The 27,467-nt window shown below is 39.1% G+C and overlaps 2 protein-coding genes across 3 annotated transcripts in view; one reads left to right on the top strand and one right to left on the bottom strand.

Moving 5' to 3' along the window:
* TTN (titin) overlaps positions 1 to 14,540 on the top strand; it is a 238,891-nt gene extending 224,351 nt beyond the window's left edge. The window contains exons 272-284 of the mRNA XM_084209604.1: positions 9 to 308; positions 752 to 1,054; positions 1,329 to 1,631; positions 1,750 to 2,334; positions 2,470 to 2,775; positions 2,866 to 3,165; positions 3,409 to 3,984; positions 4,076 to 4,381; positions 5,044 to 5,637; positions 5,755 to 11,699; positions 11,788 to 11,941; positions 12,856 to 13,149; positions 13,274 to 14,540. Of these exons, the coding sequence (XP_084065730.1) occupies positions 9 to 308; positions 752 to 1,054; positions 1,329 to 1,631; positions 1,750 to 2,334; positions 2,470 to 2,775; positions 2,866 to 3,165; positions 3,409 to 3,984; positions 4,076 to 4,381; positions 5,044 to 5,637; positions 5,755 to 11,699; positions 11,788 to 11,941; positions 12,856 to 13,149; positions 13,274 to 13,572 (10,265 nt within the window). The 3' untranslated portion in view covers positions 13,573 to 14,540. The remainder of the gene's footprint in view (positions 1 to 8; positions 309 to 751; positions 1,055 to 1,328; positions 1,632 to 1,749; positions 2,335 to 2,469; positions 2,776 to 2,865; positions 3,166 to 3,408; positions 3,985 to 4,075; positions 4,382 to 5,043; positions 5,638 to 5,754; positions 11,700 to 11,787; positions 11,942 to 12,855; positions 13,150 to 13,273) is intronic.
* Positions 14,541 to 17,864: 3,324 nt separating this feature from the next.
* PLEKHA3 (pleckstrin homology domain containing A3) lies at positions 17,865 to 27,453 on the bottom strand. Of its 2 annotated transcripts, none has more exons than XM_084209244.1 (8): positions 27,278 to 27,453; positions 25,430 to 25,546; positions 24,186 to 24,341; positions 23,418 to 23,554; positions 22,309 to 22,473; positions 21,118 to 21,161; positions 20,439 to 20,554; positions 17,865 to 19,727 (listed from the first exon to the last, which is right to left on the bottom strand). In XM_084209244.1, exons 1-8 carry the CDS (start codon positions 27,315 to 27,317, stop codon positions 19,615 to 19,617), a joined length of 888 nt encoding a protein of 295 aa, XP_084065370.1. In that variant the 5' UTR covers positions 27,318 to 27,453; the 3' UTR covers positions 17,865 to 19,614. The 2 variants fall into 2 exon arrangements, with proteins under 2 accessions (XP_084065370.1, XP_084065371.1); XM_084209245.1 differs by having other exon boundaries at positions 17,865 to 19,708.
* Between the last annotated feature and the right edge of the window lie 14 nt (positions 27,454 to 27,467).

The following is a 27,467-nucleotide window of genomic DNA, read 5'->3' as shown; positions in this document are numbered from 1 at the left end:
TTCCCTAGACAAACCTGGACCACCTATTGGACCTATCAGAATTGATGAAATTGATGCAAATTATGTAACCATCTCATGGGAGCCTCCTGAGCTGGATGGTGGAGCTGCCCTTAGTGGGTATGTGGTAGAACAGCGTGATGCTCACCGTCCTGGATGGCTGCCAGTTTCAGAGTCAGTAACCAGGATGACATTTAAGTTCACCAGACTTGTTGAAGGTGCAGAATATGTGTTCCGTGTAGCTGCTACAAATCGCTTTGGGATTGGATCTTACCTGCAGTCTGAAATTATAGAATGCAAGAGCAGAATCCGTAAGTCTGAATTTTTGTTCAATCTCAATTCTCTCTTTTTAAAATTAAAAATATATATTTAAATTGGCTTATCTATCCACACATATACTAGAATTTTCTAGATGTTGCTACTTCCTTTTGCCAGATAAAATTGTGCATTATGATGCACAGTAATCAAGTTATTTTCCAGATGAAAAATGCCATCCATAAATCTGTATAGGTATTATAGAAGTACTGCACAGAACATGGATGGTAAACTTGGATTTTCTGGTCAGGTCTACCATCAGTCTTGAAAAATTACAAAACAAGAAGTTTTACCTGATTCTTAAATTACTTAGGTACCTGCTAATAAAAGAGTTTGAAAAGACATTGATATTACATTGTTGTTCACAATATGCCACATCGTACCAGTGTATAAAGTTGTCTGACACTTTCTTCACTAATTGCGTGCCATGTTTTTACAGGTATTCCTGGTCCTCCTGGCACTCCAGAAGTGTTTGATATCTCTCGAGATGGCATGACATTGACTTGGTATCCTCCAGAAGATGATGGTGACTCACAGATTACTGGTTATATTGTGGAACGCAAGGAAGTTAGAGCAGATAGATGGATCCGTGCAAACAAAGTTCCAGTCACCATGACTCGTTACCGTTCCACTGGGTTGGTTGAAGGACTAGAATATGAGCACCGGGTGACAGCAATCAATGCCAGAGGCACTGGGAAACCCAGCCGTCCTTCCAAGTCTGCTGTTGCCAGAGATCCAATTGGTAAGTAATTTCCTACACAGATTAGACACATGATGGTAGAAGGGAATTACATTATGGTAGAATTAATTCTAATTTGGAAATTTTTCTGGGTGTACTAACAATGAGATTCTAACTAGAGAAAACAAAATATTAGTGAAAATCTTTCATTCAAAGTTTTCCTTTTTAAATTCACTATAGACTTATTACAGATTGTAAGTTGCAAGTTAGCATTTATTTCATCTTTTGAATATTCATAGAAACAAATCCCACTTGCCTATCTGATCTTCTCTTCCAGCTCCTCCAGGTAAACCTCAGAATCCAAGAGTCACTGATACTACAAGAACATCTGTCTCCCTGGCTTGGAGTCCACCAGAAGATGAAGGTGGTTCTAAAGTTACTGGCTACTTAATTGAGATGCAGAAGGTTGATCAATTTGAATGGACCAAATGCAATACTACACCAACCAAGATTCGGGAATACACCTTGACACATCTTCCTCAAGGTGCAGAGTACAGATTCCGAGTGCTAGCCTGTAATGCTGGTGGGCCAGGAGAACCTGCTGACGTTCCAGGAACAGTCAAAATTACAGAAATGCTTGGTAAGACATTTCAAGCCATAGCTCTTGTTGAAAGCTGTCCTAAAAAAATTTTTTGCCTAAAGCAGGTATGATATCATCTGTAGAATGACATAGCATAACATGTTATTTTTGTTTGCAGAATATCCTGACTATGAACTTGATGAAAAATACCAAGAAGGTCTCATGGTGAGGCAAGGAGGAGTAATCAGGCTTACAATACCCATTAAGGGTAAGCCAATTCCAGTATGCAAATGGACAAAAGAAGGACAGGACATCAGCAAGAGGGCCATGATTGCGACTTCTGAGACTCACACAGAACTTGTGATCAAAGATGCAGAAAGAGAAGATTCAGGCACCTATGATTTGGTACTGGAAAACAAGTGCGGCAAGAAAGCCGTGTACATTAAAGTCAGAGTGATTGGCATTCCAAATCCACCAGAAGGACCACTCGAGTATGATGATATACAAGCTCGTTCTGTCAGAGTGAGCTGGAGACCTCCTACAGATGATGGTGGTGCAGATATCCTGGGTTATATTGTTGAGAGAAGAGAAGTACCGAAGACTGCCTGGTACACTGTTGACTCTAGAGTGAAAGGGACATCACTAGTGGTGAAAGGACTCAAAGAAAATGTGGAATATCACTTCCGTGTTTCTGCTGAAAACCATTTCGGTATTAGCAAATCTCTCAAATCTGAAGAACCAGCAGTACCAAAGACACCTCTAAGTAAGTTTTCCTTTAGACTCAAAAAAAGCCCCAAATTAATAACTACATTATGATCTAAAAGTGCAACAATATATGCAGAAATATTAATTACATGTCACTGTTATTTTTTATTATTATTATTACCATTATTAACAGATCCACCAGAGCCTCCGAACAATCCACCTGAAGTCCTTGATGTTACAAAGAGTTCTGTCAACTTGTCCTGGTCCAGACCTAAAGACGATGGTGGTTCTCGTGTAACTGGCTACTATATTGAACGTAAAGAGACATCTACAGAAAAATGGGTCCGGCATAATAAGACACAGATTACCACTACCATGTACACAGTCACAGGACTTGTTCCAGATGCTGAATATCAATTCCGTGTCATTGCTCAAAATGACATTGGTGAAAGTGAAGCAAGTCCTGCTTCTGAACCAGTTGTATGCAAGGATCCATTCGGTAAGATAATGTCCGCGTTAACAGATCTTTTGAAGAGCAGCTTAATGACATTTAGAGAAAAACTGATTTTTAATTTATTTTAATTTTCAGACAAACCAAGCCAACCTGGAGAAATTGAGATCACTTCTATCTCTAAAGACAGCATTACATTAGAATGGGAACGACCTGAAAGTGATGGTGGCAAAGAGATCCTCGGCTATTGGGTTGAATATCGCCAGTCTGGAGAAAGCACCTGGAAAAAATGCAATAAGGAACGCATCAAGGACAGGCAGTTTACAGTAGGAGGTTTACTAGAGGCCACAGAATACGAGTTCCGTGTCTTTGCAGAAAATCAGACTGGCCTCAGCAGACCTCGAAGGACTGCTATGGCAGTGAAAACTAAATTAACATGTAAGCAAAAATACATTGTCACATTTGCTGTGATATTTGCTGTAATTTGCTACGTCATAAACCATGGTGCTGCATTTAAGATGCTGCCTATTTGTTTTATGTGGTATTTGCTAACATGACTATCCCAAAGGACAGTCTCTCAAGAGGATCACGTATAAATGGAAACTAATTTACAGTAATATAGTAATAGAGGAAAATGTCATAGTAATCATCATTATTTTCTTCTTATTTTCTTTGTCACAGCTGGAGAAGCACCTGCCATTAAAAAAGAAATGCAGGATGTCACAACTAAACTGGGTGAGGCAGCTCAGCTGACATGCCAGATTGTTGGGAGACCACTGCCTGATATCAAATGGTACCGCTTTGGCAAAGAGCTGGTACAAAGCAGGAAATACAAAATGTCATCTGATGGACGCAATCATACACTGACAGTAATGACAGATGAACAGGAGGATGAAGGTCTCTACACTTGTATGGCTACCAATGATGTTGGAGAAATTGAAACTAGTGGCAAGCTATTATTGCAGGCTCCTCCTCAGTTCCACCCTGGCTTCCCATTGAAAGAGAAATACTATGCAGGTGCAGGTGGCACCCTCCGCCTTCATGTTGTGTATATTGGCCGGCCAGTACCAGCAATAACTTGGTTCCATGGCAACAAGCCTTTGAGAGGATCAGAAACAATTACTATTGAGAACACAGAACAGTATACTCATCTTGCTATTAAGAATGTCCAGCACAAGACTCATGCTGGGAAGTACAAAGTACAACTCAGTAACACATTTGGAACAGTTGACACCGTACTTAATGTGGAAATACAAGGTAATTAATTTTCTTTTCAGTATTTTGTGGAATTTTTTTTCAAATATTGACTGGAAAAAAAAATAAAAATTTTATGCTTTTTCTTGTACAGATAAACCAGATAAACCAGTAGGACCAATTGTTATAGAGTCTATACTGAAGAATTCTGTGGTGATAAGCTGGAAACCACCAGAGGATGATGGAGGTGTTATGATAACCAATTACATCATAGAGAAACGTGAAGCCAAGGAAGGGGCAGAATGGCAACTTGTATCTTCAAGTATTTCAGGCACAACCTGCAGAATTGTTAACCTAACTGAAAATGCAGGCTATTATTTCCGTGTTTCTGCTCAGAATATGTATGGCATTAGTGAAGCACTGGAGGTGTCATCAGTAGTTTTTATAAAGCCTCCATTTGGTAAGTAGAGCCTAAAATATCAATTTCTATATGCCCCTGTGTTTTTATTTAAGCCCATCCCCACACAGCTGTTTGATCACTGCCACCTGTGGGATTGGGGGAGAATTAGAAGGGTAAAAGCTGAAAAACTCTTGACTTGAGATAAAGACAGTTTAATAGGAAAAGGAAAAGCTGCATACACCAGCAATGCAGAACAAGGAATTCATTCCCTGCTTCCCGTGTGTTCAGCCATCTCCAGGAGAGCAGGGCCTCCATCACACGTAACAGTGGCTTGGGAAGACAAATGCCATCACTTCCAATGTCCCACCCTTCCCCCCTTTTATGTACTGAGCATGGTGTCACATGGTCTGGAATATCCCTTTGGCCAGTTGGGCTCACCTGTCCTGGCTGTGTCTCCTCCCACCTTCCCAGGCACCCCCAACTTCCTCACCAGCATGGAAGTAAGAAAAAGAAGAAATGGCCTTGGCTGTGTGTAAGCTCTGCTCAGCAATAACAAAAACATCTCTGTATTGTCAACCTTGTGTTCAGCACAAATCTAAAACACAGCCCCATATTAGCCATTGTGAAGAAAGTTAACTCTTCCCCAGCCAAAACCAGCATACCCTGTAATTAATTAGTAAGGCAAGCTCACTTCAGTTTTTGAACTTTGTTATTCTTTACAGATAAACCAGGACAACCTGGCCAGCCAGTAGCAAGTGCTATCACAAAGGATTCTTGCGTTGTCTCATGGAAACCACCCGCAAGTGATGGCGGTGCAAAGATTAGAACTTACTATCTTGAGAAGCGTGAGAAAAAACAAAACAAGTGGATTTCTGTAACAACAGATGAAATTCGTGAAACAGTCTACTCTGTGAAAGATCTTATTGAAGGTCTTGAATATGAGTTCCGTGTAAAATGTGAAAATCTTGGTGGTGAAAGTGAGTGGAGTGAGGTATCTGAACCAGTTATTCCAAAATCTGATGTACCAATTAAAGCTCCACATTTCAAGGAAGAACTAAGGAATCTGAATGTGAAATTTCAAGCCAATGCCACATTTGTCTGCAAAGTCACTGGTCATCCTAAGCCAATTGTCAAGTGGTACAGACAGGGCAAAGAAATCATGCCAGATGGGGAAAAGATCAAGATACAGGAATTCAAGGGAGGATATTACCAGCTGGTCATCACGAATGTAACAGATGATGATGCCACAGTATATCAAGTTAGAGCTACCAACCAAGGAGGATCTGTGTCTGGCACTGCCTCTCTGGATGTTGAAGGTGAATGAAGGGTCTTGATAATCAAGACAAATTCATTTTAATTTTGAATATTTAGACTGTTGATGCTCTTCTCGTGTGCTTTTGGTTACATGTTTTTTCTTCCTCTTTCTATTCCAGTTCCTGCAAAGATTCATTTGCCCAAAAACTTGGAAGGCATGGGAGCTGTTCATGCCCTCCGAGGGGAAGTGGTGAGCATCAAGATTCCATTCAGTGGCAAGCCACCCCCTGTGATCACGTGGCAGAAGGGACAAGATCTCATCGATACTAATGGACACTACCAAGTCATTGTTACACGGTCATTCACATCTCTTGTTTTCCCAAATGGTGTTGACAGAAAAGATGCAGGGTTTTACATTGTTTGTGCCAAAAACAGATTTGGAATTGATCAAAAAACAGTTGAATTAGATGTGGCCGATGTGCCTGATCCACCAAGAGGTTTGAAGGTAACTGATGTTTCAAGGGATTCAGTCAACTTAACCTGGAATGAACCAGCTACTGATGGTGGAAGCAGGATCATAAACTACATTGTTGAGAAACGTGCTACAACAGCAGAGCGATGGATTCGTGTTGCACAATCTCGTGAAACACGATACACTGTGGTGAACCTATTTGGCAAGACCACCTACCAGTTCCGTGTAATTGCGGAGAACAAGTTCGGCCAAAGTCAGCCTTCTGAACCTACTGATCCAGTGGTAACAAAGGAAGATAAGACCAGAGTAATGAACTATGATGAAGAAGTTGATGAAACCAGAGAAATTACGGCAGCTAAAGCAGGTCACTATTCTACAAAGGAACTCTATGACAAGTACATGATTGCAGAAGAGCTTGGACGCGGGCAGTTTGGCATTGCACACCGCTGTGTTGAGGCAGTTTCGAAAAAGACTTACCTGGCCAAATTTGTCAAAGTAAAGGGTGCAGACCAAGTTTTGGTAAAGAAAGAAATTTCCATCCTAAACATTGCTAGGCACCGAAATATCCTGTATCTACATGAGTCATTTGAGAGCCTAGAAGAGTTGGTCATGATCTTTGAATTCATTTCTGGGGTTGACATCTTTGAAAGAATCAGCACAGCTTCATTCGAACTTAATGAAAGAGAAATAGTAAATTACGTACGCCAGGTCTGTGATGCACTAGAATTTTTACATCGTCATAGCATTGGACATTTTGATATTAAACCAGACAATATTATTTACTTCACAAGAAGAAGCTCTGTAATTAAAATTGTTGAATTTGGCCAAGCCAGACAGTTGAGGCCTGGAGACAGCTTTAGACTCCAGTTCACTTCTCCTGAATATTATGCGCCTGAAGTACATCACCATGACATGGTCAGCACAGCTACAGACATGTGGTCAGTTGGTGCTCTAACATACATACTTCTCAGTGGCCTTAACCCTTTCATTGCTGAAACAAACCAACAAGTTATTGAAAATATTTTAAATGCTGAATACAGCTTTGAGGATGAAGCATTCAAAGACATAAGCATAGAAGCCATGGACTTCATTGATCGCCTACTAGTAAAGGAAAGAAAATCTCGGATGACAGCTGCTGAAGCGCTTAATCACGTGTGGCTAAAACAGCAGACAGAAAAGACCAGCACCAAAACCATTAAGACCTTAAGGCACAGGCGTTACTATCAAACTCTAGTAAAGAAGGAGTGGAACACAGTTGTGTCAGTAGCCCGCATTTCCTGTGGAGGCGCAATTAGATCCCAGAAAGGCATAACAGTGGCTAAAGTTAAAGTTGCCCCAATAGACATTGGGCCTATTGCTGGGCAGATAAAGCATCATGTTGCTGAAGAAGGAGGCCATGCCAAATACGTATGTACAATTGAAAACTATGATGAGTCCACACAAGTAACATGGTACTTCGGTATGAGGCAATTAGAAAGCAATGAGAAATACGAAATCAAATATGAAGATGGTGTGGCAACCATGTATGTCAAAGATGTTTCCAAATCAGATGATGGTACCTACAGATGCAAGGTGGTGAATGATTATGGTGAGGACAGCTCTTATGCAGAACTTTTTGTTAAAGGTGTGAGAGAAATTTCTGAGCACTACAGATGCAGAACTGTTAGAAAAGTCAAACGACGGGTCGATACTATGAGACTACTAGAGCATCCCCCAGAATTTACTCTGCCTTTGTATAACCGCACTGCATATGTTGGAGAAAATGTCAGGTTTGGAGTAACTATAACAGTTCACCCAGAACCTCGCTTAACATGGTACAAATCAGGCCAGAAAATCAAACCTGGGGATGATGATAGGAAGTATACTTTCGAATCAGACAAGGGTCTTTATCAACTTGTCATCAATAATGTCACTGAAGAGGATGATGCTGAATACAGTATCGTGGCACGCAATAAATATGGTGAAGACAGCTGCAAAGCTAAGCTGACTGTGATTCCACATCCCCCTCCAGCAGATGCCACACTCAGGCCAATGTTTAAAAGACTGCTGGCAAATGCTGAATGTCAAGAAGGCCAAAATGTCAGTTTTGAGATCAGGGTATCTGGTGTGCCAAAACCAACGCTGACATGGGAGAAAGATGGTCAACCTCTATCCTTTGGTCCCAACTTTGATATAATTCATGAAGGTTTAGATTACTATGCTTTGCACATCAGAGATACTTTACCAGAAGACAGTGGCTACTACAGAGTTACTGCTACAAACAGTGCTGGATCTACAAGCTGTCAGGCTTATCTAAAAGTTGAACGCTTGAAATATGTCAAGCGTGAGTACAAGACAGAAGAAGAGCGGGAGAAACATGTACAGAGGCAAATTGACAAGACCTTACGAATGGCAGAAATCCTTTCTGGGGTTGAAGCTGTTCCATTGACCCAAACTGCACAAGAGGCTCTCAGAGAAGCTGCTATCTTATATAAACCAGCTGTTAGCACAAAGACCGTTAAAGGTGAATATGAAGTTAAGAAAGAAGAAAAGAAGGAGAAGGAGGAAAGGAGACTTCGTATGCCATATGAGATCCCAGAGCCTCGCAAACATGCTGCTCTTGAGGAAGATCAGCAAATTAAACACTTTGTGCCTCTGTCAGACATGAAGTGGTACAAGAGGCTGCGAGACCAGTATGAAATGCCAGGAAAACTCGAGAGGACTGTTCAGAAACGCCAGAAACGCATACGTCTTTCCAGGTGGGAGCAATTCTATGTGATGCCGCTGCCTCGCATTTCTGATCAGTACAAGCCTAAATGGCGCATACCAAAGCTGACACAAGACGATCTTGAAATTGTGAGACCAGCACGCCGGCGTAGCCCATCTCCAGAGTATGAATATCACTACAGACCAAGAAGGCGGTCGCTTGGTGACTTGTCTGATGAGGAATTGCTCATGCCGATAGATGACTACTTAGCCATGAAGAGAACTGAAGAGGAAAGACTGCGCCTTGAAGAGGAGCTGGAATTAGGCTTTTCTGCTTCCCCACCAAGCAGAAGCCCCCCACGCTTTGAACTGTCTGCCCTTCGATATTCTACTGCAGGAGCACAGGTCAGTTCAGAGGAAGAAAGAAAAAGAGAGCTGAGGTATTCAAGCTATCACATTCCAACTAAAGCTGAGACAAGTGCAAGCTATGCAGAGCTTCGTCAACGTCACGACAGGGCTGCCTACAGACCACCTAAACAAAAGCAAAGAATAATGGATGAGCGGGAGGATGAAGAATTGCTCCGGCCTGTTGGCACTGATCAGCGACTCTCTGGATACAGGAGTGAGCTCAAATACATGGCAGAGGAAGAAAAGAGTAGACTCAGGAGAAGGAGGGAAAGAGAAATAACTGAGATCACATCAGAAGAAGAAGAAGAAATAGAAATGGTGCAATATGCTCGCAGGGAATTCTCACCTTCCTCTAAATTACTAAGGAGAAGAAGATCCCTTTCTCCAACTTACATTGAGTTGATGCGTCCTGTATCTGAATTAATTCGACCTCGCTCACGGCCTCCTGAAGAAAGTGAGAGAAGATCCCCAACACCAGAGAGAACTCGACCACGCTCACCTAGCCCAGTTTCTAGTGAACGATCTCTCTCCCGGTTTGAGAGGATGGCAAGATTTGATATATTTTCTAGATACGAGTCCATGAAATCTGCTCTGAAAACTCAAAAAACAATGGAAAGGAAATATGAAGTTCTGACTCAGCAGCCTTTCACCCTTGACCATGCTCCTCGCATTACCCTGAGAATGCGCTCACACCGGGTACCGTGTGGCCATAACACTAGGTTCATTCTCAATGTCCAGTCAAAACCGACCGCCGAAGTGAAGTGGTACCACAACGGCGTGGAGCTCCAAGAGAGCAGTAAGATACACTTCACCAATACAAGTGGTGTATTAACTCTGGAGATTCTCGACTGCCACATTGATGACAGTGGAACATACCGAGCTGTATGCACAAACTACAAAGGGGAATGCTCTGATTATGCAACACTAGATGTTACTGGAGGAGATTACACTACCTACTCTTCCCAGAGGAAAGACGAAGAAGTACCAAGGGCAATTTTGCCTGACTTGACAAAAACAGAGGCATATGCAATCTCCTCATTTAAGAAAGCATCTGAAACAGAAGCAAGTTCCTCAGTAAGAGAGGTCAAATCAGAAGTGTCATCAACAAGAGAATCACTTTTATCCTATGAACACTATGCTGCTTCTGAAGAAAAAGTCACTGCAGCAGAAAAAAAATCACTGGAAGAAAGGACTTCACACAAAGCATTTAAAAGCACTCTGCCAGCAACAATCCTTACAAAGCCACGGTCAATCACAGTTTCTGAAGGGGAAACTGCAAGATTTTCCTGTGATGTTGATGGTGAGCCAGCACCAACAATAACATGGCTCCGTGCAGGTCAGCCTATTGTTTCTTCAAGGCGCTTCCAAGTAACACGAACACAGTACAAGTCTACCTTTGAAATTTCTTCTGTCCAAATATCAGATGAAGGAAGTTACACTGTTGTGGTGGAAAACTCTGAAGGAAGACAGGAAGCCCATTTTACTTTGACCATTCAAAGAACAAAAATTCCTGAAAAAACAGTTACATCACCTCCAAGGATCAAATCTCCTGAGCCTCGTGTAAAGTCACCAGAGCCAGTGAAGTCCCCTAAACGAGTGAAATCTCCTGAACCCATCAGCAGTCCCCCAAAAGCTAAGTCACCACCTGGAGACAAAATGGTAACAGAGAAAGTACAATTACCAACTGCTTCTCCACCAAAGATTAAACAACATCTGAAAGCAGAAACTCTTGGAGATAAGGTGAAGTTATCCTGTGCAGTTGAAAGCAATGTTTTAAGTGTCAGAGAAGTGGCTTGGTATAAGGATGGTAAAAAACTGAAAGAAGACCATCATTTCAAGTTTCATTATGCAGCAGATGGCACTTATGAGCTCAAAATCCATGAGCTCACGGAATCTGATAAAGGAGAATACACCTGTGAAATTATTGGGGAAGGAGGTGTTTCAAAAACTAACTTCCAGTTTACTGGCCAAGTATTTAAAAATATCTATTCCCAGGTGAGAGGTGTAACTGAATCTCATAAAACAGTTCAGAAAGAAGATGAGCTACTTATGGTTTCTAGTCAGAAGAAATCAGTAGTGGCAACTGAAGAGAAATCTGCAGTTCAAGAAGTCATTAAAAAGTCAGTTGTTACAGAAGATGTCAGACAATTGAAAGCAGAAATTACAGCTTCTTCAACTAAAATGACAATGTCTGAAGGGCAAAAAGTGACACTGAAGGCCAACATTCCTGGTGCCTCTGAAGTAAAATGGGTGCTGAATGGAATGGAGCTAAAAAATTCAGATGATTACAGATACGGCGTCTCTGGAAGTGATCACACGCTAACTATCAAAAAGGCCAGTAATAAGGATGAAGGTATTCTCACCTGTGAGGGTAAAACTGATGAAGGCATTATTAAATGCCAGTACGTTGTGACCCTTTCTAAAGAGCGCTCCAGCGAACCAGCATTCATCATGCAGCCTAAGTCTCAAAATGTCAATGAAGGACAAGACGTGTTGTTGACCTGTGAAGTTTCTGGGGAGCCTTCTCCTGAAGTTGAGTGGTTAAAGAACAATCAACCTGTAAGTAATCATTTAATATGTTTACCTGAAAAAATAGAATTATTAATAAAATTTATCTTATTGAAACCAATTTTGTTCCCCTCCTTAGATTGCAGTTTCATCGCACCTCAGAGTATCTCGCTCTAAAAATATATATTCTCTTGAGATTCGAAATGCCACAGTGAGTGACACTGGAAAATACACAGTCAAGGCAAAAAATTACCATGGGCAGTGTTCTGCTACAGCATCTTTGACTGTACTCCGTAAGTTTGTTTTTCAGATCTTGTGTTCAGAACTTTTTGCTGTGGTGTGTCTACTAAAATGACTTACAATAAAATCCACTGGCAGCGTTGACTTCAGTATTTTAAGACGTTCATCTTTCTTTTGTATATTACATATGCAGCCCTAAAACAGCATTAGAAATCTTTTTAACACCCAGAGTAGCACAGAGGTGCTCTATTACATCAACAGGTGCATGGTAAGAGAAAGCTATGAGCATTTGTTCTAGGATGAGTATGACCTTGGTGCTGGTAATTATTCTTTCCTCATTTAATAAAAAATCTGTTACAATAAAATGAAGTCATTCCACAGTTCAAGATTTTTATGGTAACTTGATTGAACTGGGTTTACTATTTTATTGGCTATACCATATCACAGTTCCTAGCATCAAGGTGTGGTTGTGATTTGTTTGCATGACTGTGTGGGTTTAAAGCAAAGCTGCAGTGATTGAGCTTTCCTGTTCCCCTTTATAGCTACAAAACAATGCAGTGAAATACAGATTTTACTATTCTGTGTTTTTAAGAACTGAAAATATTTCACAGCTTCTACAAATATGAACTGAGCACACACAATTAATTTCTCAGTGTCTAATTGTAATAATTGTTCTAATAAGAAACACTGTGTGATGACCTGTTTTTTCTTAAGTATGTATGGTCTTCCTTGAACCTCATACATACTGTAAGTTTCATTGCCTATTTTTTAATTTCTAAATTTCTGCTTGTGATTTGGATATCTTGACTCAAATGATTGTAAACAAATGTATACTCCGCTGCAGTTTTCCATTGAAAGCAATGTATGCCATCTTCATTTCTGTAAAATTAACCATACAGAACTGCATGACTTTGTTAGTTAATGTGATGTTGTTGCTTTTTCCTTCTATGTTTGCAATGCCCCTCAGCTCTAGTTGAAGAACCTCCGAAAGAGGTAGTATTGAAGACCAGTGGCGACGCAAGCATGCACGAAAGTTTTTCTTCTCAGTCCTTTCAAATGGCTTCTTCTAAACAAGAGGCTTCATTCAGCAGTTTCAGCAGTAGCAGCATGACTGAAATGAAATTTGAAAGCATGTCTGCCAAAAGCATGTCCTCCATGAAAGAATCCTTTGTAGAGATGAGCTCCACCAGTATTATGGGGAAATCTAGCATGGCTCAACTGGAGAGTTCAACTAGTAAAATGCTTAAATCAGGTCTGAGAGGTGAGCATTACAATTATTGGTAGAGTTAGTGCTTCAGCTATCCTGAAGTAGTCCTCAGAGTAAAGCTGCTTCATTGCTTAGTGAAAACAGACTAACTTGGTATTTCTTCCCCTGTTTTATAAAGGAGTACCACCCAAAATCGAAGCTCTCCCATCTGATATCAGCATTGAGGAAGGAAAAGTTCTCACACTATCCTGTGCCTTTTCGGGTGAACCTGCTCCTGAAATAACATGGTACTGCAGAGGGAGAAAAATTACCAGTCAGGACCAGCAAGGCAGATTCCACATTGAAACCAGTGAAGATCTGACCACCCTCATCATCATGGATGTCCAGAAGAATGACGGTGGACTTTACACTCTGAATTTAGGGAACGAATTTGGTACCGATTCTGCCACTGTGAATATAAATATCCGATCACCTTAGAGAGCTTAATCTGTATTATTTACACTTGTATTTTTACAAGTGATTCATATATGGACTGAAATATCTGATATGTAAATATAAAAGAAAAATATTTTTTTACCTACCTGAACGAGACAAAGTCCAGATCTATACATTATGACTTATAGTCATTATTGACCTAAGAATTTAAAACACTTTTTTCACTGACATGTACATACTGTATATAGCCGAAATTAACGGTTATGAAGTTTTGTACCGTTTATTTTATGACATTTTGAAACGTAACTTTTGGAACTAACAGTTGGTAGGGGAAAGTTTCCTAGCAAATGACTACCCTGCTCAACATTTAACTAATTTTTGTGCCTCAACTCATTGTTGATGTCTAAGAATGCCTCAACAGGTAGAGAGGCTCCCTGTTGAAGATTACCTACACCTAAGACATGATACTGTGCACAGTATTTCATATGTGCACAAATATTTATATTGAATCAGAAATGTAAGGCATTGGTGATGTTTGCAATTACCCTCCTGTAAGCATTGCTTTAATGTTTTACATTTGTTCTGATTATGTCGTAATTTTCATACCTGACTGACAATTTCTGGACAAAGTGCGAGCGGCCAGCACTTTGTTCACCCACTGTGTACTGTTTCTGACATATTGACTGCCTGAATAGCTTTTAAAAAAGTAACATCACCTGGCCATCCCCTTAATCAACAAAGCTATTTAGGTATTCAAGTGCAGCAGCAGTACCCCATCTCGGAGGTTCTTAGGGTGCAGTGATTGAGTTTGTGTGGTAGTATTAGACACCCAGTAGTCACTTCCAGGCAACTAAGCAATGAACCACAGTTTGAAAACAAACTGTTGCTACAACATCAAATACCAGCCTGCACTTCAATTTGCTTTAGTTCTCCTAATGTAGTAATAGAGCTTGGTAGCTGTTGAACCTCCTTGAGAACTGTTCATTTGAAATAAAGCATGCTTTCTGCACCATAAAGTCTGTGACTCCTTCTTTATTTATTATGCTGCTTTTACAGTTCCTGTACTACACTACAGAAAAAGAGTTGCTGAAACAAAAGATGAGACAAAAATGCAGTTCTCCAATGTAAACCAGGTCATTAACTGTTGACAATCCAGCCATTTGTCAGAAACAGCCTATCCACCAGCCAGCCTTGGAAAGTTATTTTTAAAAAAATGTTCTTCATAGGTTCCTTGTTGACAAAGGATAAATTCTATCTAGCACATGCCTAAGCATTGTGCTGTTCTTACCCTTCTGTTATTTCCAGGCTTTCCTCTACACCGTCTTGGTTTTTTGGCAGCTTCAACCTGTACAGACTATTGACCCTAATTGCCTAGACCAACAAGTTGTCACCTCCAGTGGGTGATTAATCAATTTTTCAACTCACGAGTCAGCTGACATACCTGTCAGAGCCAAGCCTGTCTTCACATTGGGGGCCTGTGGGTGGGGTTGGGATATGTTATCTATGGGGAGAAGAGTATCAAGCTAAAGGAGCAAGTCTGCTTCTAGAATTCACTCTGTAGAAAAAGCTTGAGAGCAAACACATTCACAGAAATGCAAACACTTCAGGAGATGCAGAATTCTCTGAAGTGGAGCAAGAGCATTACTTAAAAAACGATGCATTGCTGTGATTCTCAGCATACCACTAACACAAAAAAAATACTCAAGTTCATCAGAAGAAATGAAGCAGATAAAACGTTTAAAAACCTATTCCAGAAAGAGTCACTGTAGAACCTTTTTTTATACTTTCCTATAACCCTATATATTATCACTATATTATATATAGTATATATAATATAGTATTATAGATAGTATATAACCCGATATATTATCACTATCTATCCAAATTATGTAGGGAAGCTAAGAAATAGGGACAAAACAAGGACTAATGTAAAAATAAGGATTTCAGAAGAGCTAAGCTCTGTGTCAGGACAAAATCCAAACTTTTTCAAGTGATGGAAGCAGTAATCATAAGTATGAAAGAGTTTAAGAGCACATGTATTTCTTCCTTAGAGAGAAAAGTTAAAAAGAATAAAAATATGTTTAAAAGGCTGTGGATTTAAAGCATTCAAAGAGGAAAAAAAAAAGTCAATAAAGTTTCGAATTCTCATTTCTTTAGATGTTTAAGAACACCCCAACCAACCAACTCAATACAAGACAAAAATGCAGACTGTAGGTTGTAGGTACAGTCGTGTTTAGCTAAAAAGTAACTTGTGTACACAGGCACATCATAAAGCTAACAGTAAAAATACACTAGATATTTAATAATCTCAGCAGAAAGAGATAAGTGATAGCATCTGCAGATTTAACCATGGCCTCTTCTACACAAAGGCTACTGGAAACTCAATCTCACACGGCCTCTACTGAGTCTCAAAACAATGAGTCAATGAAAAGGAAACACTGGTGTGATGGTGTAAGCAAGTTCATCCTGCCAGTACCTCTCTGGCTCAACTCTGCCCAGCACTTAAGCAAGTACTTTCAGTAGATGAGTCACTCATGTCCAAAAATAGGATTTAAAATACTTAGGGGCTTTGCTGAAATGCAGCTTGAATAGATAATGTTGCAAGCCAACCAGCTGAGCCAGTGTTTTTCCACAAGACTGCTAAGCAAATGCTAATCTAGAGTGACATTGCTGAAGTCACAACCTAAGCTTCGATATTCCATTTCACAGAACTCATCCCCAAGAATAACATTTTTCAAGACAATAGATTAAGCAGTCTCTGGATGAAAATAAATAAACATTTTGAATTATTTACTTCTTATATCCAGGTCAAATACTGGGATTTCTAACTATATAAGCTGACATTTGCTCTCTTAGATAGACAGATCAGATCTATTGTGCTACAGGACCAAGTTTATAAAAATATCCCACCGCTGATATAGTGCATGAAAGCCTTTGGCACTCATGTTTCCTGAGTGCTGATGCATAAGGAAAAACTTTATAACAAAGCTCTCTGAGCTGCTGTATAAATCCTACTATAGAGCTATGTATTTTCTACTAACATATTACATGTGGCAGCCTAAGAAAAATAACTGTAATGGTGGAGAGTCATAATTAACACTGAGAGATTAATTTTATTTTAGCTGGTTTTCAGACATAGACATTTCCTTTATTCAGGTATCACACCCCTTTTAAAAGTTTCTAATTTTCACCAACAGGAAAATCAGCTTACACTAGAATATTCAGTGATAGCGGTGTAGCAAAACTGAAGTTTATAATTTGTAAAAATGATCTTAACAAAAATAAATAGGTGTGATTTCAAATTTTAAGTAAGGAATAAGATTTTTTGCAGAAGCAACCACTCAAAGACTGCTTTCTCTGAGGAAAAATTTTAAAAAGCAAAGCTGAATTACTAAGTTGAAAGACAAAATAACATTAATTTACAGTACTTTAAAGCCCTTGAACATTGAAATCTCAGTATTCACAGCTCTCCAAATCATTGAGTGCCTTTCCATTAATTCTTTATAATTGAAGCTGGTAATTTCTAAGCATTCTATTTCTAATTACCTGCTGTTAGGAACTTCAGAGATATAACTGAAGTTACTGCTTTTCATCTAAATATATGTCCCATGCTTATATTCTTTAAGTGATGAAATTTGAGCTAGTTTCAGATTGATCTCCTCAGAAGCACGTGAGATCAAAATTAGAAGTACTACACTACCTATGCTGTTGAGGTTCAGCTCTTATTCTGCACTAGCAAGAATGATACAATCAAGCATTCCTGATAAGCTCTCCCATAAATTTGGAAATTAAATACGTAAGAACAGCCAGGTATTTTTTAGTCTTGCTTTGCATGGATGATTGTGACTCAGCCAGATAATTTTCAGAAATTATTTCTTAACTCCAGTTACCAAAAGTATGACAGCATATTATCTTCACTCATTTCACTGAAATATATTTTAGGATGTTTGGCACAGGTATCTATATAAAGGCTGATTTAATAGAAACATATCCCACATATATATATAAAGCTGAAATTATGGCTTTGTGGACCTAGAAAACCCCAAAACAGCACTGAAGCAATTACATGCAAATTTTGTGCTTGGATGTGATCAGAACAACTTTTGTCTTGTGGCAGTATTTAAAATTATTACTTACTACTACATTCACTGATCAGTCTCACTTTGTTTTTGCACATAGAGCCCAGCCTCTTTTCTTCACAGCAGGTGGAAGCAGAAAAAGGTATCTGTCATTGTGACATGTATTTAACACTGCAGAGCTGGCAGAAACCTCAGAGAAGTTTCAAAAAGCACTTCTGACAGCGTATTATTCAAGACAACACTCTCATTGCAGTATGTTGTTTACTTCTCTGAACATCTTCTTTAATACTTATTTTTACAATTGTCATGTCATACAGAATACATTAAAGCAAACATTCAGAAAAAAAAAATGTACAAGCATGTGTATGGCGGATATGCATATGCCAGTTTGCATGAAAATTGACAGAACTGAGCACAAACGGCAGCTCTGAGCTGGTATCCACAAGCCCCTTTTACAAACCATTCCATTCCACTTATATAATGCTTTATAAACTGGCATTTTATATAAGGCCAACAGCTCAAATATTCCTCAATATTTGGACCTATTTTGATTTAGATAAATCAATATTCCAAAAATTTATAAGGAAAGCTCCTATTCCCATCTGTTCTTTCTACCCTACTTCAAATCATTTATATACACAAAAGGAAGACTAGTTCAACCAAATTAAAGATTATATCTGATTATAAAAACAGATTTTGGTATGTGCTTGAGTACAAAAAACCCTGTACATTTCTTTAGGAATTGTGTAAATTAAGAACAGTAAATGGCTTGCTTCACATGCTCTACAGCTAAGACTTCATAGACCAAGTTCATCCCTAAACAAACACCCTAAAAATTCCCAAAAGCTTACAATGCTAATATTAACAACCTTCTTGACCAAGGTGCTAGTAGGCACTATTGTACTATATTACTCATTAATTATTAAGAGAGTCAGACTCTGACCTCACTTACAGTTAATGCAAATTTACACTGATGTAACTGAGAGCAGAATCCATCTTCTGGTGTATACCATCCTCAAATGATATAAAGAAGTTGCAAAAACTGACCCTCCCTTTTGTATAAATATGTCATAAATAAAACATATATAGATACAAATATTCATAACTACAGCAGCTTACAATGGTCTAACATTTCAGCTCTTGCTTTTATCACACTTTGCTAAAAACACATCTTAAGTAAGCAGAGTAAATCTTAACAGCACTGTATTAATTATTTGTGATGCTACACACCCCAGAAACAATTTATGCACATTTTGAAGCTTTCAGTAGATCTTTAGACCTTTAGTAGTGAAAGTAGGTAGAAATTTTTGATGCAAAAAAGAATAAATAAATAAAAACTATTAAATATCCCATGTTTGGTACAAATACTTCATATTAAGTTATTTTTATACATTTGTTTAGAAAAATACACTAAATATTTCTACTTTCATTGCCTAAAAATAAGGACTGGGTTATGTATATCCTTGTGTTTTTAAAGGCGGCAATGTCAAATACCGCCAAGCTGCTGGAGCAGAGCCACTAGTGCCCAATCCCACAGCCCTTACACTGGCAAAAAAAAGCCATTGTGGGGCTCATCACAGCTCCAGGTGGATGACCTGGTACAAATGACCAAGAGGCCCATGGCACAAGTTGCATTTTCTCCAAAAAAATGAAAACTTTTTGCTGAATTTTATAATGCATGTTTACTAACATATTGGTCAGACCTCCACACTTTTTTAAAAAGAGCTGCATTTACAAATGTGGATGCTTATCTGTTAAAGCCATCATTTGTTCCAAAAAATGCACATTCAAACTGTGAAATATTAGGAAAATACTCTTGCAAATAAACTATATAAAGATAAAATACACTTCAAAGATAGTATTTACGTTATTCTATAAAGTGCAGAGAAATCCTTCTAAAAAGGGAAATAACTACTTCCTATAACAACAGTATAATTACAGCAGCTTTTGCATAGCATTATTTATATAAAATTTAATACTTTCAGTTGTTTCAGGAGGAAAAGGATCACAGAGTCTCTTCCAGTTCAGATCTTTCCTTTGACACTGATTTACTTTCTTCAGGAATGGCTGATGATACCAGATCTCCATTGACAGCACCTCTAGAACAATGGGCAGATCCTATAAAGAGATCAATTAAGTATTTAATTTTCAATGCCCAAAAGTATCATCCAACCTGTCAATTATTGTATTTGTAAAGTATTTCCTATATATAAGCAATCAAAAGAACTAGTCAAGTTAAAGTGTGCTTGAGAGGAGTTATAATGGAGTCAAAATGCCAGCAAGATTCAGAAGGAAAAACTATTGAAGAACTGACTACTAGTTCAGCCCGTCTAAGCAGGAGGGACTGATCATGATCTTTATTACTGGTATAGATGTGTGCCTTCAGAGCTGTGCTGTTCTCTACAAAAGGCAAGAAGCCACTGAAATGAATGACCTTTCCACAATGCAGCGAGTGAGCTATCCCTGCAACTCACAGAAGTCAAAAAAAGGTAATTTCTTCTGTGACAATAAGCAGGTGGCAAACAGCAGTTTCCACATCACTTATCAGATAATCATTCATGTGAACAAACATCCCTTTTCTGGATAGGTCTTAATTTTATCTTGCCAGTAATCCCACTGTTTTCAATATAACTACTCCTGCAAGATCATTTGTTATATGGATGGAAGCCAGCACGAGTCAACCAGGTAACAAACTATACAAGTGCTCTGATTTATAATATAGGAATCTTACAAATAAAACATTTTTCCTCATGCCAATATCAGTGCTGCTCAAAACAGGGAAATAAATTGTACTGAAAGATACAAAAACTCCCTCCTTTTCAAACTTACTCTGAGAATCTTCAGAAGGTGTATCACTGTAAGATTCTGTATCTGAGTATGTTCTTCTGCGCCGCTGAGAAAATCGGTGAAGAGATGAACCCGGTTCTTTTACAGAGTGATTAATCCTACAGAGGAAGTGAGATCTATTAGCAATCAAAATCTGTAACAACCCACACAAATTTTATATACTTTAAATTTGAAATAATTTTGGTTATTTCTCACCCAACCAATTTTATATACTTTAAATTGGAAATAACTTTGGTGCTTAGATTAAATTGTCAGTATTAATGCTTTTTTGCTAGTCTACTATAGCAGACTAAAAATAGCACAATCTTAGTTTCACAATTGCAAAGACTGAAAGTGGAAATAAAAATGAAGGAAATAATTTCAGAAACTGAAATACTGACTGAAAAATAATGTTAGTGTTTCAAGCTCTAATTTCATGAACTTGTCAAAACCAGCCATTTGCATCAAGCTTCTAGCTCGATGAAATTTTGGTACTGTATTAAAAACAGCAACTGCCACCAATAACTGACAATCTTCACCTTTTGTTTTTAAAATTAGATCAATTTATGATTTTGAATTCTTTCCAAGCAAACAATTCTTCTCACATTTTGCTTTTAATTCTAGCAAGTTCAGGGAGGTCTTTTGAAACACAGGAAAAAAACTTAAGGAAACAGAAAATTACCTTTCTGAATAACAAGGACCAGGGTGGCTAATGGAACGCTTCATCTAGGGGAAATAAAATTCCAAAGAACAAACAACACCAAAAATGTCACAAGCTACTCAGAAAAATGATATGGATGTCTACATTACTCCTTACTTTATTTACAGTCTTTACAAAGAGAGATGGCAATATTTTTTTTATAAAAAGCAGCGACTCTCAGTTAAAAAATCTGATTAAACTATATGAAAACAGATCTATTGCCATCAATATTAAAAGCTTCAGAACATTCACAAAGGAAATAGTTTACTACAAGAAGATGCTACCTCCTATGGAATTCATTCCCTCTTGCACCAAAGCTCCTCAAGGAGCCATTGTTAATTGCTATGATATACAGAAGTATCAAGACATTTTTCCTTTACCAAATGGAAGTTCAAGTTCCTCATTACACAATAAAGCCAAATTATGCCTCTTGATTCCTTGTGGTTTCTCTGCTATTAATGTCAAATCTCTATGCATATCAAAGAAAGATACTATTTTAAATTGTAACAATCAGCCTTGTAAGTAAAGTGATTGAAGATAAAGACATGAAAGATCCATATGGAAAGAAAGAGATTCCCACAACAGAATTGCACAATGCAGCTCATCTTGGAATACACACACAGAACTGAGAAAGCATTTGATTCCCCATACATTGTCCTTCTAAGGGAATTGATTAATACTGAATCGTTATGCAAGTAATATCTTTACCATGATATATCATTTTGTTAAATAAGGGAATGATATATTAATAGAAACATCTTGAATACACTGAAATATATGCTATCTTGCTAAAGTGCTTCAAGTCACAAACCACTTAAGCAGGAGGTGAAGTTATGTAATTTTTATGATCAGTGTATAGTTAGCACTCCAAAAAAACCAAACAGTTGAACTGAGGAAAAGTTAAACCTCATTCATTTATGAGATACCTCATTACAAGGCCTTGACATGTATGATAAACTACTCTGATGATGTAAAGGCTAGCAAACTGCAAAGCAAAAGACTGAGAACAGAAAACTGATTTATATTTGGGACCAGTACTGATTTATAACTCAGTCAAGATTTCAGCTGTGGACATCATAGCACATAACAATAGCATAGTGTTCTGCCACTCCTCCCCCCAGTCTAACCACCAGTATGACACTCAGAAAAGATAATATTTCAAAATGTCTAAACCATTTGAATAGGTGATGGTGACACAGGAGAAACCAAGGGATCAGGGTGAGGCAGCTGGAACATTTCTGGCTTAAACTTGGCATTAGCAATCTTCACACATTCTTCAAGTGTTGTGATAAATGTATTACATGTGGCACTAAGCAAGGAAGAGGCCTCATTCATGTTCTGAAAGTAAATGAAAGTACAACAATAAGCAAGGAAAAAAAAATTCAAATACAACTTTCCACCTCTCCCAGACACACTAATCTCCCTCATTACCACTAAGAATTTATATTTCCCATTTTTTAAATTAAATGTACGCCTTACCATAAGGCAAATTTAAGAAAACACATGTGACAGCATTGCAATTTCTTTCTGACATCTGAATTTCTTTTTTGTACCAGCCAACAACGCCTTACTGCAAAGCTTGTCTTAGAGTGACTAACTGGTATCAGAAGATCATTCAGTGAAACAAATGAATTGCAGCAGAAGGTGTGAACGGTTTTATCACTCTAGACCAAGGAGCCGCAGGTCCATTTCACCTGCCTAAACTAGAAACTTGCTCTGTTGTGACTAAGTGTCAACCCCTGGCTTTGCACTAAAGGACCAACAACATTGTTCACATGCTGCTCAAGAGTGCAAAGAATGAAGTCATTCACAATTTCCAGTCCTTTCATTCAAAAGCAGGAATACATTCTAGTATTGTACTTGTGCACATTCAGAGACAGATATCTGCACTGCATGTTTCCAATGCCTGGAACACTGATAAGAAAATGGAATACCATCCCACATAAGAAAGTAAGAACAGACAAAGGAAGATTGTTTCAACTACTTGAACAGAGATGCAAAACAAGACAAAATATTGTATTTCTTATATGATAGCTCTACTGGCCTTTCAACCAAATGGCTCAGGAACACAATTGGTTTCTAACAACTGGCACAGTTACAGTTAAACCACCCAGGTACCTTACACATAGAAAATCACTATTAGTACATCTACACACAAGCATTCAAAAACTGACATTAGGTTAAGTCTCCCAACACTGGGAAGATGAATAAGGTTTAAGATAACAATAGTAACTTGAGGTGAATTATATAATGGAATGAAAAGAAATTCTAGAGTTGTGCACCTCAATGCTGGGAGGAGAGCGAGTCTCATCATGGTGAACAAATTCTTGTATGGTATGAACTTGCTGCATCAAAAGATCACAGTAGAGACGAAGTTCAGACATTTTGGTTTTAAGAGATTCATTGGTCTCACTTATTTCTATGGAAAAAAATGGAAATATCAATTTATTGCATACAATGTACATACACGTTGAAATACTTAAGCACTTTTCATTTAAAGATCAATTTAAAAATCCACTTAAACTTCCATTTGATTTTGAGGAAAACTGGATTCTGCAATGAATCAAGAATTACACTTGAAGCAAACAATACATTTGATAACTGGTGCAAATTTAATTACTATTATGAAAAAGGCACATTATCAGGAAAAATAAAGTTGAAGTCTTTCTTGACTGCTACGTAATGTTGAAAAAATTACTGGATAAAACTTATGCCACCCACCAGAGTGGCTAGAACCGGTTACAATACGTCTTTCAAGAGAAATTATGGAAAAAATGATAGTTACTATAACATCAGAAATGAAATGTCTTCACAACAACTACAAACAATACGTTTATTCTAGTGACAGCAACACCTTGTAGTATTTCAGCTTCTTAAGACAGAAGAGGTTAATGCAGGTAACTTCTAACTCTAATACTGAGGGGGAATTTACCAAGTAATTACAATTTATATTAAAAGACAATAATACTGACTTTGTACCCCAATATTTGCACTATGATTATGTGAAGAAGTGTTACCTAGTAACTAGTTACTTTAGGTAACACACGTACCTTTTTCTTTTTTTGTTCTGGTATCTGCTAAACAGGCTTTTGCACTCCCCAGTGCTACCAGCCATCTTTGCCTTTCAGCTGCATTAACTGCTTTCATATAGAAATGCTGCTCCCCTGGGATGATCAGCTCCATTCTTGTGTTGTCTGTTGCATGAACTTGTGATAGAAGAGAAAAAAAATTTGAAACAATAACCTCAACTAAGTAACAATCATTTATTAAATACTGCTCAAAGTGTTTTAAAATGCTTATGATAATCCCACAGTAATACAGCAAATCATAAAGCACCACTGTTAAGTAAGAAAAAGCCCAAAGCTGCTCAGCCTTTCTCCCCCTTTCCTTCACCAAAAGAACAAAGTAACAAGGCAAAATCAACTGGAACGGCAAAAAGAAAATAATTTTTAAAAGTGATCCTCCCCTCTTTACATCACTGATTTCATCTACAGTAAAGAAACACCAACAAAAAGGAGCTACCACATGAAAAATACTTGGTGGCCCATGTAAAATAAGTTCCACTTTTTAATATAAAAGCACCCACATCACAAGCTGAGTCACCTGTGAGGATCTGGAAAAAAGTCATAGTCAACAGCAACGGGAAGCTAGAAAACACCTTGCTATTAGCCAAGGAGGCTGACCTACAGTTAGGAATACGCTAAAGACTAAACTCTTACTTCAGAAGAAACCATTCACTTACTGTCTGAAATACACCCATCACCTGTGCATGTGTGCAGCTGCTAACAGTGACAAAAGTAAAAATTACTCAGGAAACCAAAAGACTAAACGCTTCTGGTTTATAAGAATCTCCACTTTTGGATCACTGCTGCTGCTCTTCTGGAAAACTGGCTTCCATGATTCAGTCTCTATCCCTGGTCATAAGAGGAAAAAGCAGTAGAACTAAGCAGCTAGCTGACATAACTTCAAGCATGAGCCATATGCCCATGACCATTAAAATCAAAAAGTAACAAATGGTGTGTTCTAAATCTCAACACAGAACTCTATTAACTATTATCATGCATTAGTAATTCATTATTATCTGTGATAATACATATTATTAATATTGATAAAATTAATTATTAATATATATGATAATTCATTATTATCTGTGAACTACGAAGCTGACACACTGGACTATTGGTAAACAAAAACAGAGGAGGAAAAACATGTGATGCAAAAATGTATGGTTGGTGATCTTTTCTACTTTCATGGCAGCTAAAATTTTCTCAAGCAGAAATCTATTAATTCTTACCTTTTATTTCACACACAGCCATCTTTATACTTCCTTTGCTGCCTTTGCAAACATCATCCTGGGAATCATAGTATGACAATATCCCATTGTCTAAAACAAACCACCGAGGCTGCCAACCTAGAGAGACCAAAAATGTGAAAGCTTAGTCTAATTCCTAAATTGTAAATAAAATTCATCTCTTTGTCTGTTAAAACTTTAATAAAAGAGGCAAACATTAAATTATTCTTGTAACACACCAGGAAGTAATCAATTTGTGCAGTCTGAAGACCAAAGCCATTCTGTAATCAGACTAGTGTTATATGGATATTCCATTCCCATTCTTTTTGGGTGGAAGATTTTTCTTCTGCTTTCACTGTATTCTATTCTAGAGAAAAATTAAATTTTAATTTAGCCACCACAGAATCCCGTTTTGAAGGCTGTTAAATTACACACCTCTGAAAACCCATTCTCACTCAAATATATTTTTCAGGCAGATTTTTCTAAGATTGCAGGAACTTAGTTGTAAGATACAAATAAATGACTGATGCCACCAAGGAAAGGTTCTGAAACTGACTGGTTTAAGAGGACTACTGGCTTTCAGCAGAAGTTAGCTGCATGCTAACAGTCCATTGTACACATAGCATTCCCAGCTACTGTTGAGTATTTGCTTATTAAATAACAGACTTAAAAGAGGAGCAAACACTAGAAGAGTTCATTGCCTTTATCCATTAATCTTTTCCAATGGCAATGTTTTCAGTAATGTAAGTGAAAGTGACAACTTTCATTGTTTTGAAAACAACCTTGTTCTCATTCTTTCTCTCATAACTACAACTTTTCCTCTATGTGACTTCTCTATAGTTACTGTGAAGAGGAGACAAAGACATCAAATATCTATTTAATTACAGTACAACTGCTCCCTTTTACCAGAAGGCCCATATCTGTGGACACATAATTATTCTGAAAAATGCAAGATTATGCTCTGTACACTTCATTTCACAGCACATCCATACAATCCTCACAACGCGGCCCTCATTTTATAATCCCTCAGAACCAAGTTTCACATTACTTCACACTCACAACCTGCATATGCTGAAAGAGAATTCCCCATATGAAGTGCTGAAGAGCCAGAGGGCAAAGAAGGTACAGCCAAAGCAGTGTAATAAGAGGCACGATAAAGCATGCATGGTATGTGATCCAACGCTGATCTGCTTGGGAGAGACAATAGTCCTATCACAGTGTCAGAGGAGAAAGGTTTCACCTTGACACCAGTGCCTGCCCGCTGCCTGCTCCACAGGGAGATAGCGTCTCTATTACAGCAGAGGATCGGCCAAACAGATCCAAATGCTGATATTTGGTGCACTTTTTGTCTGCAGCGCCTCCAAAAACACATTTAATGAAACTGATGTTCATGTGCTTTCCAGGCTGGGATACAGGAGCTCCCTGTCCCGCTGAGAGTCTCTGACTAACTCGGCAAGGCGCAATCCAGGTCGCGAGAGGGGCTCGGCAGAAGGCCAGGGCCGGGCACAGCTCCGTGCGGCTGCCGGGGCAGGGGGGTCACCCGGCCCGGCCCGGCCCGCACCGGGCCACAGTGGGGAGCGCTGCCGCTGCCCCGCCAGGCGCGTCCCCCGGCCCGGGCCCGGAGCCGGCTCCAGGCCACCGCCGACCTAGGGCCGCCTCCGTCGCGACGCTCGGCCGCTCGCCGGGGCTTGGCTCCGAGCACCAATGTCTCAGCCAAGGCGTTACCGACAGCTCCGGCCGCCCGCAGGACGCCGGGACCCCCCGGAGGCGGCAGCAACAGCAGCGGCGCATCACGGCCGAAGCCGAGCCGAGCCCCAACCGCCGCCCCCCGGGCCCGGCTCCCGTGCCTACCCGCTAGATAGTTGGTCCACTTGTACAGGACCCCCTCCATCGCTCAGAGCCCGGCGCCGGGCTGCATCCTCCTGCTCCGCCGCGGGGAACGGGCGGCCGCGGCCGCCGCGGGGATGGCGCTCCCCTCCCGGCCCCACCGCTGCCTCCCCCGCGCGGAGGCGGAGCCGCTCAGCTCAAGCGCGGCGGCCGC

The sequence above is a fragment of the Fringilla coelebs genome (genome assembly GCF_963513975.1).
Source record: "Fringilla coelebs genome assembly, chromosome: 7".
Lineage (NCBI taxonomy): Eukaryota > Metazoa > Chordata > Aves > Passeriformes > Fringillidae > Fringilla > Fringilla coelebs.
This window is presented reverse-complemented; position numbering and strand designations above follow the sequence as displayed.